Source organism: Myotis daubentonii, chromosome 1 (genome assembly GCF_963259705.1).
Source record: "Myotis daubentonii chromosome 1, mMyoDau2.1, whole genome shotgun sequence".
Taxonomy (NCBI): domain Eukaryota; kingdom Metazoa; phylum Chordata; class Mammalia; order Chiroptera; family Vespertilionidae; genus Myotis; species Myotis daubentonii.
Genome location: NC_081840.1, coordinates 95,456,486 through 95,473,148, shown reverse-complemented (window position 1 = coordinate 95,473,148; position 16,663 = coordinate 95,456,486). Strand labels below are relative to the sequence as shown.

The 16,663-nt window shown below is 34.9% G+C and overlaps 1 protein-coding gene across 5 annotated transcripts in view; it reads right to left on the bottom strand.

Annotated features, from left to right (window-relative positions):
* Positions 1–1,042: 1,042 nt before the first annotated feature.
* The window catches only part of MINDY3 (MINDY lysine 48 deubiquitinase 3), a 120,753-nt gene continuing 105,132 nt past the window's right edge, over positions 1,043–16,663 (bottom strand). For all 5 annotated transcript variants that reach the window (XM_059711579.1, XM_059711586.1, XM_059711570.1 and 2 more), the window contains 4 exons: positions 14,824–14,896; positions 12,412–12,499; positions 5,183–5,254; positions 1,043–1,991 (listed from right to left, as the gene is read on the bottom strand). In XM_059711579.1, coding sequence (XP_059567562.1) covers positions 1,842–1,991; positions 5,183–5,254; positions 12,412–12,499; positions 14,824–14,896 — 383 coding nt within the window. In that variant the 3' untranslated portion in view covers positions 1,043–1,841. The remainder of the gene's footprint in view (positions 1,992–5,182; positions 5,255–12,411; positions 12,500–14,823; positions 14,897–16,663) is intronic.

Below are 16,663 nucleotides of genomic sequence, written 5' to 3'. Positions count from 1 at the left end.
GAAGTATCTTGCTTAATATATATCTTTTGGGATTTTCTATACTGCTTTACGGTCCAGTATACAGTCAGTCTATCTTGGTAAGTGTCCCACACACATATCAAAATAAGACATGTCCAAAGTTGTTTGGTGTAGACTGGATCAAGCTAAGGTTCCAGTCATGCCACCCATGAGTAAAGATACTTCCAGAGTCTCCAGTTGAGCCTCCAGATTAGAAACTGATAAGCCATACTCACTGTGCTCTGTTCAAACTCCTGAGCCACATAACTTATTAAATGATTGTTTTATGCCATGAAGTTTTGGGATGGTTTGTTATTGTAGCAACAGTAAGAAAATAATGCTATTTTTTAGGTTCAATGTCTATAAGAAAATCTATGCTTTTCCGTAATCCTTATGGATTTAGGAACAGAGTTTGAGAATTAATTCTAGAACAATATATTTCATATAAATTCAAAAGTAGTTAAGTTCACAAAAAGACTGGATATTTTACAGCTGTAAGTCTAGTAGCTAGTATCACACTCCTGAACATAATTTTACCAAAAGTTACACATAAAATCTTGTGCCACTATTTCCTATGATAAAATCTACTTATAATTTCCAATGTCTATAAAAATAAAACAATATCCAAACAGAGGAAACGCATACTCAACTATACTGCTGAAGGAAGTTCAGTCTTGAAGTTGCTAAGGTACTAAACAATTGTCTACCTTGAAAGTAATGGAAAGAAAGTATCTTCTGGCTATACAATTTTCAAATTGCTAGGCAACAGACCTATCAGAATAAAGTAAATTCTCTCTCTAAAATAAACAAGATGAGGCTTCTGTATTTTTGTCCACTGGTCCAGACAGCTGCCACCCAGGTTCTGGTGCTTCTAGCTGGGTGAGTTACAGAGCTCCTAGGTAACCGTAAGATTTAGTTTCCTTTTCAAGGTGGTATATGACTCCATTAGGCAATTGTTCTATGCTGCGCTCAGGGTTACTTGGCAGAAACATTTAAAAGAATTTACTTATCCTGAGACACTACTATAAAAAAAATTATGCAAAGGTACATTTAAAGAAAAGTGTTTATTTAGGCCATCCACTAGGATCATAATAAATAATGCAATATACTAATAACAGATGTTTTCATGCATTTATCATATTTATAAATTTACAAAAAACCTGGCTTACAGGGCTGTTGGGGCAAGTTTAGAAGAGTGTATTTGGCAATACAGTAAGAGTTAACAGTGTTAAGACTATTAAACAGATTCTCTTTACTATCTTTTTAAAAAATACATTCTCTATAGATCTGTGAATAAACGGTAATGTTCCTTTATAGTTTCTACTTTTTATAAACATGCCAGAGCTAAGCCAATTGTCAAAAGATCCAAGTTGATAATTTGTTATTTATTAGTATTTCTAATGGGAAACAGATTTTTAAAAAGAAATAAAAATTAACTCTGCATTTAAATATGGAAGCTGATATATTGCAAGCCAGAATCATTTAAACAATATAATATACCTGAATGAAATAAAACCCCAAAACAGAAGTTTATAAATAGTAACTTTGATACTCAATATACAAATGCTGTAGTATTAAATATTTGTAATTTGATAAATGACCAATTATCCAACTGCAAAAGTGGTGAACTTTGATTAAAGCTTAATTTTGCTAGTAAATTTCACACACAGAGTTAAAATAGGGTAAATCTTAACATAAATAATTTAAACATATCTTAAACACTGAAAATGTGTTCTTATGTTATTTACAATTAGTCAGTGATACCAGTGTATAGCCAATTGCCAGTCTTACCACCCTCTTTCAACATCTGCTATTACAATCTTCCTTTTAAATACTTATGCAAATCAGTTTAGTGAAGGAGAGCGATCTGTGGTCCAGAGTAATTCGATGTATGGCCATTTGGTTTGAAGACAGCGTTTAATAGGAGTGTCATCTGTTTGTAGCATGGGATCTTCAAAACCCATAATAACTGCGGTCCCTTCCACATACATGACCTGTTGAACAAAATAAAGTCACTTAGGTAAATCAATATTCTCAGCAAATGTTTATGAGGGATACAAAATTTTTCATAGGCCAGCAAATAAGGCACTGCATATTATTTCATGTGAAACTTTACATCTAATTTTATTATGACAGAAATTATGAGCAAGAATATCTATTTACTGATTAACATGAAAATATGGAAACAAGATGGAGATACAGATTTAACTGCTAGATGACCAGTTGGTTTTTAGATTGTAAGTTTACGACAAGAAAAAGCACTTAAAAATCTGGAAGCACACTGTTTCTGATAAAAGAAAATTCATTCTTCAAATAAGATATATCACTTGGAAGAAATTATATAACAATTTATATAGTTCCTACTGTTTTAATATTGAGGCTCTTAGATGATCATGTTGCCTCACAAAATAAAAATATACAATAAAAATATAGCTCTATATTCTACAGACTTAATTTTCTTTTTTCAATTTAAGCAATAAGTTTCCAGAGCTAAAAGCAATTTGAATGTCTGCCAATGAAATTTGCGATTGATTGTATTAAATATTTCTGAAATACTTCTCATGACTGTACTTTGTACTGCATGAAAAATTATGGAGAAAAAATTAAAAAGGATGTCAGGACAGAAACAAAATCAAAGAGAAAGGTTGACGTATACAACTAACCAGGTACTTTATGTAGTGACAATGATCATATCAAATATAAACTGGAAGGTGGGTATCAAAAAATATTTTATTCTGATTAATTTATAATAACAATCTTTTAGAAGTATCTATGTGAGCCCTGACTTATTATAAGGACTCACTGTGTATGTTAAGCCATTCAGTCATTAATTTCTTTTTGTCCAAGGGAAACTGATTGTATAATTTAAAAGGAATAGATTTAGAGTGCCTTCTTTCAAAGTACATATACTGATTTTTACATATTCAATGGCTGATACGCATGATTGCAATTATGTTCTTCCAATATAAAAGTCATAAACTATTTGACTAAGGAACCAAAAGAAATCACATCATTACCCTTAAATAGGAGTTTCCTTAAAAGACACATTAAATATAGGAATAGAGCATGTTATATTAGTAGGTCAGATAATTTGGTTTCATGAATCTACTCCTTTCTTAGGAAGCTCTAAAGACATACTTTAAAGTGAAATACATTTTTTAAAATTTTGGTTAATATATTAGTTTGTTTCTAGTTTTGATAAAATAAATTTACAATTAAAACTACAACTCATGCTTTTTAACCACCACCCCCCCCCCACCCCAGTAAAACTTTCTTTTCTAAAACGTTGTCTACAAAGAATACAACTCAAGTTACTCTACTTAGCTGCATGAAAAATCATGCTAGAAAATTAAAAAGGATGTCATGATAGAAAAAAAAAAATCAAAGAGAAAGGTTGATGTGTAAAACTAACCGGGTACTTTATATGCAGTGGCAATGATCGTATCAAATATAAACTGGCAGGTGAGCATGAGAAAAACTTTATTCTGTTTCCAGCAAAGCTGCCTGGGCAAAGCACCGTGCCTACCTCTGTGGCCGAGAGCTTGTGCCAGCTGCTGGATCACACTCCCTCCCACTTGGCCAGCTTTCTCCCTTTGTTTCCTCAGATATTTTGAATAGTATCTTATTAGATAGTCCACCATATCTCTAGCACCTAAGTAACTTCATAACATCATACCTCTGCAACTTAATGACATACATGCTTTGCTTTATATTCTTACACTATTGCCACGAGAATATTTCATCTTTGATTTCTGATCTTTTTGTTAGTATGTCAGATGCTTGTCATGAGCATGATATGAACTTACTATATACAGGTAGCGTGACCATGGACAGGATTGGGAATCAGGAACTCAGTTCCAATCCCTGCTCTGCCAGTGACTTCCTGTGTGACCCTGGGTGAGTCACTTAATCTCCCTGTCTCAGATGCCTCATCTGTAAAATATGGATAATATTTGACTGACCTACCTTGCAGGGATTGTGTGGGTGAGTAGTGATTCTAAAGTACCTCCTATTACAAGGCTATGTAAAATTTCAAAATCTAGATGAAGCACTCATTAATACATCAGGAAATAGCATCCAAGTTTTCTTATTATCAAATTTATATTATTTTACTATGTATATATCAATAAATTATTTTCTCGTGAAATGATCTTTAGACCTAATTTAATAACACATCTAATTTATATTTTGTTAGGAATATAAGTCTCAGTTTTTTATTTGCTCTAACTAAAATTATGTATTTAGTGTACATTACAATCTATTTTCTATAGCCATCCTCAATTTAGATAATTATGAAACCAGCATGATTGTTTCAAATGAAAAAACGTGTTAGGCCTCACTCCACTCCTTCTAATATTAGTTATATATATATCTACTGTGATTGCTACCTGAAAACCATGCAAGCATAACAGATATATGATATATGTAGACAAAGCTAATATTTAATTCAAAAGGGTTTATCAGTGAGACCAACTTTTGGATTAAACCAGGTGAGTACATGGGAAATAAGTCACCTTGGTGCCTTTTTCAATGATTCACTCAAAAAGGAAAGCAACAAAGCATAGTGGGTAAGAAGGCAGGCTCCAAGGTAGACTAAGTTTCATTCCCAGCTCTGCCATTTAACTGACTGTTCGACCTTAGCAAGGTGCTTACCTCTCTGTGCTTCAGTTTCCTCTTCTGTAAAATGGGAATATACAGACCATACTTACTTCATAGGGTGGAAGGAAACTTCAGATAAAACAAAGTACTTAATACAATTCCAGAGAAATGATCCATAAGTGTTAACTAAACTATTATGGTTATTAATTTAAAACATTTCAAAATATTTTTCTCATCAAAAATCTATTACCCCTTTCTTCACATGAATTGATCAGTAACTTTCACTGGACTAAACTATAATGTTGATTTAGTAATATCCACATAGTCAAGGATAATAACATGCACAGAGATATAGTTATTTTGTCACAGTGAAACTATTACTCCAAAATTCCAATGAAAATTTCAGTGTACCATATATTGGTTAAATCAAAATATGACCTGTTCTAAAATATCTTGTAATAGTAGAGACTCTTGGAATAATCTCCTTAGGTAACAATTTTGTGAGAATCAAACATTGTCATACATTCATATATTTATTTTATCAACCCAGGTGAAGACAAATCACTATGTGAATGAATTATCATACCTTTTCATTATAATTTGACTGCTTCAGTCCATTGTAGTGGTAGACAGTAAAAGACTCTGGACCACTGGAGCCCTATTAGAAATAAAGTACTTTAAAACTTTAAATTATATCTTTATATCAGGCAATTTATAATTAGCAATTGAAAATAAAATGCAAGTTTCTGAAATCCTCATCCTTTGATGGGGAAATCATTTGATAAAACAAGAAACTTAAATTTATACAGTTAACTACCAGGAAATCTAAAAGCTGAGAGAGTTGCTTCTTGGGAAGAGGCAGGAAAGTAGAAAAGTGTTGATTTTTTTTTTAATATATTTTATTGATTTTAACAGAGAGGAAGGGAGAAGGATAGAGAGTTAGAAACATCGATGAGAGAGAAACATCGACCAGCTGCCTCCTGCACACTCCCTACTGGGGATGTGCCCGCAACCAAGGTACATGCCCTTGACCGGAATCGAACCTGGGACCTTTCAGTCTGAAGGCCGACGCTCCATCCACTGAGCCAAACCGGTTTGGCGAAAAGTGTTGATTTTTGTGCATGTATTACTGTAACTTTTTGAGAGAACAAGGTCTAAAACACAAAATTACTTCTGCAATACCATGTGCATGTATTACATTAACTTCTTTTTAAAGAACAAGGTTCTAAAACACAAAATTCTTTCCTAAAATGTTATCTCTGATTTTTTTTCTGGTTGTATATAATTTGCTCCTCTCAATAAGTGTGAAAGAACAGAAATATTACTTTTACTCAGACCACAAACATATATGTACCAATACTTCCAATTTGGACCACTGTATTAAATTAGGGGTTTCCATCCCCCCCAATATCATTTGAGTATTGAGAACTATTAAGTGGTGAAAATAGCAAGCATCGTAAGAAATGAAAACATAATTAGTGGTTAGAGACTTTAACAACATTCAATAAAGAAAAGATATTGTATAGATCATTATACTAAACTTTCAGAAAAACTAATTATATTATTTCTACTGTCTTAACACTTGATTCTTGGTTAGCTAAAGATCAAGTTTTCAACTCTCTTAACCTAGCATTCAAGGCATTGATGAATGGTCTGGTGCCACTGAAGGTGCCTGGCTCCAATGATTTCCCTCGGGGCCTGTGGCTGTTGTCCTGGGCCTATCCCTTGTCTTCCTGGCCACATCTGATTGATATAAGGATGGGAATGTGACTTAGCTGGACGAGTATCCCTCCTTGGAATTTTCCAATTGGAACTAAGGGAAGAGAGCTGTTGGCAACTGAAAAAAATACGCTGAGAGAATGCAACTACTCCGGAGAGAGGAAAGATATAAAATGGAGAGACTGCCCAGTCTTAGAAGACCTAGTGTTGTTGCTTTTGATGCTTCTTCAAATCCTCTGAGCTACTCCTTCCTATTCATAACCACCCCTCCCACTTAAGTCAGTTCAGGTTGAGGTTCTGTGATTTGTAACCAAGACTCCTACAATATAAGACCTAATCTACCTTTTCAGTCTTATCTACAACTACTCCCCTTTCTGAATTCTCATTTTAGGTGAATATGTTACTCATTTTCCCATGAAAAGACCTTTTGTTTTTGGCTCTTTGCATATTCTCAAATGCCTTTGTCTCTCCTTTCATTTTCAAGACCTTGTTCAAGGCTGTTTCTGCAAAGTTTTTCTTGAACACACTAGTTAGGTTGTTTATAATTTGGGACCTTTATAACAATAAATTTTTTCAAAAATTAATTTGGAAAAGAATCATATTCTACTTTGCATCTCTTCAGTTGTTATTTTGAAAGATAATTTAAATTTTCAATTTTTTAACTTTTCATTCTTGTATTTGCAACTAAAATCCAAGCTCTCTTATAACTTTTTTGTATCCTACTCAAAATGCTTCACAACAAATAGAAAAATCAACAATTTATTTCATCATTTTCTCAACTGTATACATGAATCAATGGAATTAGTTACTTAGATAAATAATTTGGCTGTTGATTTTCAGAGTTAATGTACTTTAATTTACAATATTTATATTTTTAATACAATTTATATTCTCTAGTTCCAGTCATTAACAGCTGGCATAAAATACTGAAATATCAAAAGGTAGTTTGACACAGTGGTAAAATGTTGTCTCTGGGGTCAGGTGATCAACATTAGACTCTTGTTTCAGCCACTTACTAGCTGTATGACTTTAAACAATTTCTTAAGTTCTATAATCCTAAATTTCCTCATTGCCAAAATGGGGAAAAATATTACCTAATTTATAAAGCACGTAGTGCCTGGAGCATAGTGCATGCTTAATGCGTGTAGCTGCATCTGCTGTTCTATTATAAACAAATTGCCTTGAAATGCTTATGAGTATTTCAAGTATCTTTCCCCGCCTCTGTCTCATAGCAAAGAAATGCACTTCCATAGCACCTACTTTAAGCATCTGTAAAGATTACTAAAGTTAAAATATTTTCCTTGCTGTCCCTCTGACTAGTTTTATAACTTTACTTAATATATTCCTGGTGATTAAATGTTTACTATAGTGTCACTATAGTGGTCTGTTAGGTACAAAGCAGTATATGAACAATTGGCCAAAATGAAGGATAGAGTCTATTTACATTTTGTGACTATTGAGAAAGAGGACATCAGTGGTATTGAGATAGAAAAACAGAGCTAGGTAGACAGTCAGGGCAGGGACCATGTGGAGGCAAACAAAGGACCTAGAACTAGCTAGGTGGAACCCAACTGGGAGGGAACAGTGTTGTCACCTCAAAACCTGAAGTGGCAGTCCTCAATCAGTTCCTCCCACAGGTGGGAACTTGAACTTTGATATAATTGGATATTGCCAGAATTCCTTGAAGGGATCAATCAAAAGCTAGCAGATAAGGCTATGTGCTGGGGGCCGGGAGAGGTAAACGGGGGGAAAAGGAGACATATACACTACTTTCAACAATAAAGAATTTAATTTATAAAATAAAGTCTTTCTTCTCTTTAAAAAAAAAAAAAAAAGCTAGCAGGGTATATGAATAGTATATGAATATCCCTAGACCAAGAGCAGGTAACCATTTTGGGTCCCCTTCCTGCAGCAGTAAGTTCGTATATCCCTCCCCACTCTCCCCCCAAACCCAAAGCTTTGTTTCCACCCCCCCCCCCACCCCCCAATAAATTTTGTTTTCTTCCCATCATTTTTGTCCGTGAATCCATTCTTTGGTTTTACAAGACAAAGAGCTTGGACCTGACCATATTTTGGGTTTCAGTATGAGCTCTGATCAGAAAAGTTCTGTGACACTGAGAGGTCTGAACTCTTACAGGGTGTGAGTAGGTAAGAATGACAGGTCCAGTGTGTCTCAAACTTTGGCACATCACATCAGAATCCTCTGGAGGGTATGTTCAAACCCATTGCTGGGCCCTACCACCAAAGCTTCTGCTTCACTAGGTCTGCAAGGACCTTAGAATTTGCATTTCTAACAAGTTCTTGGAGACCACACTTTGAGAAACCACTGCTCAACAGGGAACCAAGAGCAGAATCACATGCTTTGGTTGAGGAAAGAGCATGAACTACACAGGGGCAATGAGATGAGTCAGGTTCAGATGCTGAGTTTGTTGAGGAGAATAATAACAGGAAATAAGCAAGCCGTAAGGCATGAACTTGGAGAGAACAAACAGAATAATCAAATGGAAAAAGAGAAGGGGTCCAGAATTCTCTTTAATTACTTCAAGGAATACTAAAATTAAAAAATTAATTTCTTGAACTATTAAGTTCTTAGAATAATTATAAGCAGTATCATGTAATTTCTCTAAAATGTCCTGACAGCAGCCTTGAAATAAATTAAAAGTAAAATTAATATCATTGTCTCAAAAAAGTTAAAAATGCTAAAATTTATTAAACATTTATTAAGATATCTAAAACACAGTATTAGATTCCAAAAAATAACTTTTAAAAAAACCCTTAGCAGTTGGAGTATGAACAAACGGCATCACAATCCAAGAGTCTTGCTAACAATATCAGAAAAAAGAATCTATTTTTTCATAAAGCATTTACAAAAAAAGTTTAAAAGTCTAATAGCTATATTGTGAAATCCTTAGTTACTTTTTGAATTTTACCTCACTTTCTTTATTCACAGTAACCATAACAGAGACCAGTTTTAAAAATATGGGTTCCTTTTTCTTTTTTAATTACCAAGATTAAATGTTAATAATATTGTCTACTGTTAAAGATAATTTAAATCTGAAACCTCAAATTAACAATTATATCTGGAAATTTAATAATTTTATCTTGATATTTTCTTCCTATCACTGTTATTTTTCTTTTTGTTAATTTAAATTTATTGGGGAGACATCTAATCTAATAAAAGACAAACATGCAAATTGACCATACCTTCTCTATGCCTTAAGCCACGCCCACCAGCCAATCAGAGCAAATGTATGCAAATTAACCCAACCAAGATGGCGGCCAGCAGCCACGGAGCTGGAGCGAGCAGGAGGCTTGCTTGCTCCAGTGATGGAGGAAGCCAAGCTTCCCCCCTGCCGCGGCCTGGCTGTGAGCTCCACTCAAAGCAACAAAGTTGCAATTATAGAAGGTAAATAAACCCCAGATACCTGCTTTCAGCTGGCTGTGGTCTCAGAGCTGGAGTGAGCAGGAGCCAGCTCTCAGCTCCACTAAAGGCAACAAAGTTTCAATTATAAAAGGTAAATAAATCCCAGAATTAAAAAAGAAAAAAAGGAGAGGCTGGGAGCTTCCGTAGCCAGGGGGCTTGGCCAGCCTGAAAACGGCCCTCAGTCCCTCACCCAGGCTGGCCAGGCACCCCAATGGGGACCCCTACCCTGAAGGGGGTGTGACCAGCTGCAAACAGCCATCAGCCCCTCATCCAGGCTGGCCAGGCACCCCAGTGGGACTCCCACCCTGATCCGGGACACCCTTCAGGGCAAAGAGCCAGCCCCCACCCATGCACCAAGCCTCTATCCTATATAATAAAAGGGTAATATGCAAATTGACCCTAACCACAAAATGACTGGGAATGACTGGTCACTATGACACACACTGAACACCAGGGAGCAGACGCTCAATGCAGCAGCTGCCTCGTGGTGGTCACTGCGTTCCCACAGGGGGAGCTCTGCTCAGCCACAAGCCAGGCTGATGGCTGCCAGTACAGCGGTGATGGTGGGAACCTCTCCCATCTCCTCAGCAGCGCTAAGGATGTCCGACTGCAGCTTAGGCCTGCTTCCCGCTGGCAAGTGGACATCCCCCAAGGGCTCCTGGGCTGCCAGAGGTATGTCTGATTGCCAGCTTAGGCCCAATCCCCCGGGGAGTGGGCTTAAGCCCACAGGTGGTCAATCCCCAAGGGGTCCCAGACTGCGAGAGGGCACAGGCCAGGCTGATGGACCCCCCCATCCCGAGTGCACACATTTTTGTGCACTGGGCCTCTAGTTGGTTAATAAGATAATATAGGTTTCAAGTGTACATTTCTATGATACATGATCAGTATATTGCATTGTATGCCCACCAAAGTCAAATCATATAGGGTACCACCATATATTTGGTACCCTTAACCCTTTACTATCCCATCACCCCACTTCCCTCTGGTAACCAGCATACTGTTGTCTGTGATTATGACTTTCAGTTTTATATCCCACAGGAGTGAAATCAAATGATTCTTAGCTTTTTCTGACTGACTTATTTTGTTTAGCATGATATTCTCAAGGTCCACCCATATTTCATCTTTTCTTATGGCTGAGTAGTATTCAATTGTATATGCACCACATCTTCTTTACCCAATTATCTATCTATCAAAAGACATTTTGATTGTTTCCGTGTCTTGACCACCATGAATCATAATTCTGCAATGCACATAGGGGTGCACATATCTTTGCAAATAAATGTTTTCAACTTCTGGGGGGAGATACCCATAAGAGGGACTGCTAGGTCATATAGTTAACTCTATTCTTAATATTTTGAGTAACGTTCATACTGTGTTCCATGTCTGTACCAGTTTACATTCCCACCAGCCATGAATGATGGTTCCTTTTCGCCACACCCTCTCCAACACTTATTTCCTCTCTTGTTGATAACAGCCATTCCTAACAGGTGTGAGGTGGTATCTCGTAGTTTTGATTTGTATTTCCCTAATAGCTGGTGAAGTTGAGCACCTTTTCATTATTTCTGTTGGCATTTATATGTCTTATTGGTCCTCTACCCATTTTTTAATTGAATTATTTGTTTGTTTGGTGTTGAGTTGTATGAGTTCTTTATAAATTTTGGATATTTTTCTACTTGACAGCACATCTCTTTTATAATAGAGGTAGAATAGAAACAATGAACTTTAAACTATGCTGATATCTAACGAAATGATCACAATGTCCCTAGCTAAATAATTTGGTTTATGGTAACTCCTCCACTTAAATAAGAAACACGCCCTGACCGGTTTGGCTCAGTGGATAGAGCGTTGGCCTGTGGACTGAAGGGTCCCAGGTTCAATTCCGGTCAAGGACATGTACCTTGGTTGCGGCCATGTCCCCAGTGGGGGGTGTGCAGGAGGCAGCTGATTGATGTTTCTCTCTCATTGATGTTTCTAACTCTCTATCCCTCTCCCTTCCTCTCTGCAAAAAATCAATAAAATATATTTTTTTAAAATAAGAAACACAAAAGACAGATGTAGGCTGTAGAATTGGCTTTCCAAGGACACAGACATAACCTAAAAGAGTACTGAGAGTAGCATAGTTTCTTATTAACTGAGAAGCTATCGGAGCCTAATGGAAGACATGTCCTAACATGAAACAGCATAGCTCCATTCAAAGGTTTTTCTTCGACTCACCTAAGTCTCCTGGAACTTAGGTTCACTAGCAGTACTCTCACTTCATATAGGCTCATTTACCTACTTTCTAGTATTTAGAAACTTCTAAAAAGATACATACCAATCTACTGACACTAGTTACCTAAGAGAAGGAAAACAGGGGTGGGAATGGATAAAGATCTTTCTCTTTTTACTCCCCATACTTCTGAATTTTGTCCTTTCTTTATAAAAACAGTATCATTATGTGTACATATTGGAGTATACACTATATTCCACTGGTCCTCTACCTCAAAGTTCTGTATTACTATATTGGCACATACATACCCTTCAATCCTCTCTGTAACAGCAAAGTATTTACACAATACTGCTTTTTTAGTCTCATATCTACATGTTAGAACATTTTAAGTGAGTAGGAAAAGTGCTAAAACAATCACAGATGATCATCCCAATAGGACAAAACATTTCTTCAATTACATTACCTGATCAGGAAAAAATTCTTGAAGAAATGGACCCAATAGTATGATTCCTAATCCTTCTGGATCTAATTTATTCTTCATGAGATTTATACTGCGGGGAGAGAAAAAAAAACAGTGGGTAACAAAGGAAAAAAAGCTTATTTTTCTTCTTTGATGATTAAATTACTGGTACTATAACACGTTGACTGCCAAAAATCTTAAGAACTGTTCTTTTTAGCCTTTTAATGACAAATACACAGGAATGACATCTGATTTGCCAAAACTTGGTTATTTTTAAACCAGAGTAATCTGTTACTATTTAGAATTTAAATTATGACGATGACTTTGGAATACTGTTCCTTATTAGGTAAAGTAATTTAAAAATTTAGGCTTCTAAGCACAGACTTATAATCCCCCAAAGGCAAATTCTCTTTGCTTCATAGGTATGCCTAAATTTAACAATCAAATGAGGCATTTAACTTAAAAATGTTTATTTTAAGCTCAAGGAGAAAAAGAAACAGGGTCAAAAGGAAATGGTGCATCAAAAACATCTCCTAAAAAGCTTTCCAGAACCAATTGAGGTGGAAGCTTAAAATTCTTAGGCAATGTAACTTGAAGTTTAAAGAGGTAAGATAATTCTCAAAGACTAAGGTATAGTGAATTATAAGTGGTATATACTTGATTGTCTAGTAGCAGCCTAAACTAGATAGTGCTTTGCACAGCTCTTACCATGTAGGTGTAGCCAAGGCTGGTGAAAGGTATTATGTGTGATTAAAAAGAAGGCAAATAAAAAAGCAGACTGCAGTTGGAAGGGTTTTTAAAATGAAAACTTTCTGAAAAGAAATTTTTCATTCTCCATGTTATCTCCCAAACTAAAAATGCCAAGTTAAATACGCCTTATTATTAAACATGCAAAGGATGTGACATTTTAAAGGGTCTGAGTAAGAGCAGGAGGTTATGACATGAAACAAATGAAGGTAAGGTCACACTGTATATAATCCATCTAATTTATTAATCCTAAATTTGGCCCTGTTAATTTATGGGCTATCATGTATTATAAACCATACCAAAATACAGAGTGAATAACTGAGTCTAATCTTTTAGCTACTTCTAGAAAGACAATCTGACTAAATTATACTAACTTTATAATTCAAGGTATGCTACATATTTTAAGGAAAGAAGAAAAATTAATCTATGTAAAAATTGAAAAAAAATCACTTTTCCTTTTTTTCCTCCTTCCTATAGTAAGAATTATCAGTAACCAAAAATACCTGAGTTCAATTCTCTTTTGCAAATTAAGACAATGAAAAAAAGATGATCTCCATTTGGAAATCAGTTTAGAGGAAATACACTAATTACTATTTTTCCATTTATTGGACTAATTCAATTCTTTTAAGCTGGAAACAGCAATTATGTCTGTTAAGAATGGGTAACATCACAGCTATAAGTAGTAAGACTCAGATATTAATTCAGATGAGATTAGTTTGTAAATGTATATATGCATTTCATACTTTCAAAGAAAACACACCTGATTTATTTAAAAACAAAATATGGTCAAGTTTTAAAAACTATGTGCATCAATATATTTTACATTGGTTTTGCTGAATCCTTTCCTTAAATGTTTTGTAAGCTAAAGTTTGTTCATTACCAAAAAATTTTTTTCAGAAGAAAAACAACTTGTTCAGGTAAAACAAAAGTTAGTGTACATCATAGGTGATCTTTATTTTATTTCTATATTTAATCAAGATATGTATCCACTTAAGAAGAAGCACTTTGTGCTCATGCATAATAAAGATCCCAAATTTATGGAAGAAGTGATAGATGCAGCAAATGTGCAAATATAACAGTGAGACTGAAGACAGTGATATAATATTGTTAGTCAATAGTTTGATACTTTCAGTACTGAAAAATTATATTCTGTGATATTCTGTGTCTCTTACAAGGTTTAGGCTCAGTTAGTTTAACCCTTTGAATGCCACAAGCGTCTACAGACGCGATGATGGTTTCCGTTTTGGACGTGTTGCAGTTAACTGGTTAATCACATAGAGATGTTCAAGGGCTAGCAATATAGACATTATACAGAACTGTCACGACTCTCACTGAAGCTACTAAAGATATGGGCAAAAATTTTTTTAAATGGAAAAGGTTTCAGTGAGAAAAAGACACATTTAGTTTGTTAAAAAATGACATTTATATTTTAGCACATTTTCAGCAGGATAAGTGCGTAGTAGGAATAGTGGGAAGGAAAGCTCATTTTTAGTATGTCAAGTTTGTACTATAATACTAATTAGTCTGATTTATTCCTAAATCTTTGCTTTATATAAAGTACTATGCTTCATATATGCAGGTTTAGATTTTTTTAATAAGCAAAACTGCATATATTTTAAATTAAATGGAATTTTTGAGTTGGTTAAATAATACTTCCTATTTACTTACTATTCAGGATCTGAAACAAGGTCCAGCGCTTTCATCACATCTTCTAGAAGTGAATCAGGTATGAATCCATTATCTAGGGGGAAATGGAAACAACCTGGATTATGAGTTTACTTCAAGAAATGCTATTACTACTGATCATATTCCAGTGAAAAATCATATAAAATGTATGTAAAGAGTTAAGAAGAGCTTATTAAGGTTATTTAGGTGCAATGCCTATTGTTATTAGACATTCTCTTATATTAGTTTTCTGGGGCACATAGGTAAAGATTTATTTTCAAGGTTAGTTTCTGAGAACTTGAAGGAAACCTTGAAGCCAAATTGCTTCTTGAAACAGGCTTACAAATTTAAATGATAGAAGTTTGTTTCTACTTATAACAAATATTTAGTAATTAGGTGTATCTTTCAACAAACAATGTAAACCTTTAAATTTCCTTTAAGAAATCAAGTTAAAATAATTCTTTATCTTCAATATATTCCTTTCATCACAATGTTACTTAAGTTTTTGAAGAATGTTAATGTTTCACTGATATTTAGAAAACTGACAATATAAGAACAAGAAAAGATATCCTTATAATAGCCTTGATTTAAATAAAAGCTGTAGATTTAATGGGAAAAAATTAAAAGTTGAAGTGCAAAGTAAATCAAATGGTGATAAAGACTAGCCTAAGGAAAATAATCCTTTTCTTGGGCTTGATAAGGAAATAGCACTAGCAAATGGCTCAAACTCTAATGATGCAATAGAATGTGACACACACAAAAAGCTTGCAGAACAGTGTGAAATAACAGTAGTTTTAAACAAACAAGTTGCTTATTCCCTTAAATGTACAGTGCCTGAGTTCTTCTACCCATTTACTCATTCCTGGAGACTGTCTCAGCTTTAAATAAACTTCTAACACAATATCCTTTTCAGGGATTAGACACTTTGAAAAAAAAATCATGTCATGGAGAACAAGATGTCCAAAAGCCCTGCTTCCACAATCAAATAACAAAATAAAGTGTAGCTGCTTTCAGGATGTGGCATGTCCTCTGTCTCTATCAGAAAGGAATAAAGTAGTTATGATTTTAAAATGGTGTTTTCTTTTTTTTTTTTACTTAAATTTTTAGTTCTATAAATATATAATACATGCACATGGTAGAAAATCCAGAAGATACAAAAGGGTATGTGGAGAAAGCTAAGCTTCTCTCACATTCCTGTCCCTCAGTCATTCAGTCTGTCCTCAGGGGTGTTATATATATCTATTTAGGCACATTTTATATTGCATATATGGATGCTTGTTTGTTTTTTGTAAGTATTTCTTTTTTTTTTTATTGCTTAAAGTATTACAAAGGGTATTACATATGTGTCCTTTTTTTTCCCCCACCCTTGACAATTAAACTTCATAAGCAGATGCTTATCCACTTGAAGATAGACTGACCTTGAGTAAAAGGCTAGGTAATATTCATTTAGGGTAATTAAATGAATTTTAAAAAGTGAAGGTTTAGAATAATTCCAATTTGTCAAGTTACCAGTAGTTTGAGGTAGAGCAAATAAAGAACTTATTCTCTGTAAGCCTAACTTTGATGAGTTTGAAATGTAGGGGAAAAAAATATTTGTTTTGCTTAGTTAAGTCACAGCCAAAAGTTCAGCATCTCTGAATGCAAAACAGTCTTCATTTGGCCACTAGCAGGCAGGAACAACTATCTACAAAGGTGTCTGTGCTTGTGGGCTGTCATGTGAATCCACTTGACTTGACAAAAGCAGTAGAATTATCCTGATCTCCAGGAGCAGCGAATGGCAGACCCTTATCTATTCTTGCCATAGCCCAGACTCAGTTCCCTCTCCCCCAGAAAGAGCTAATTG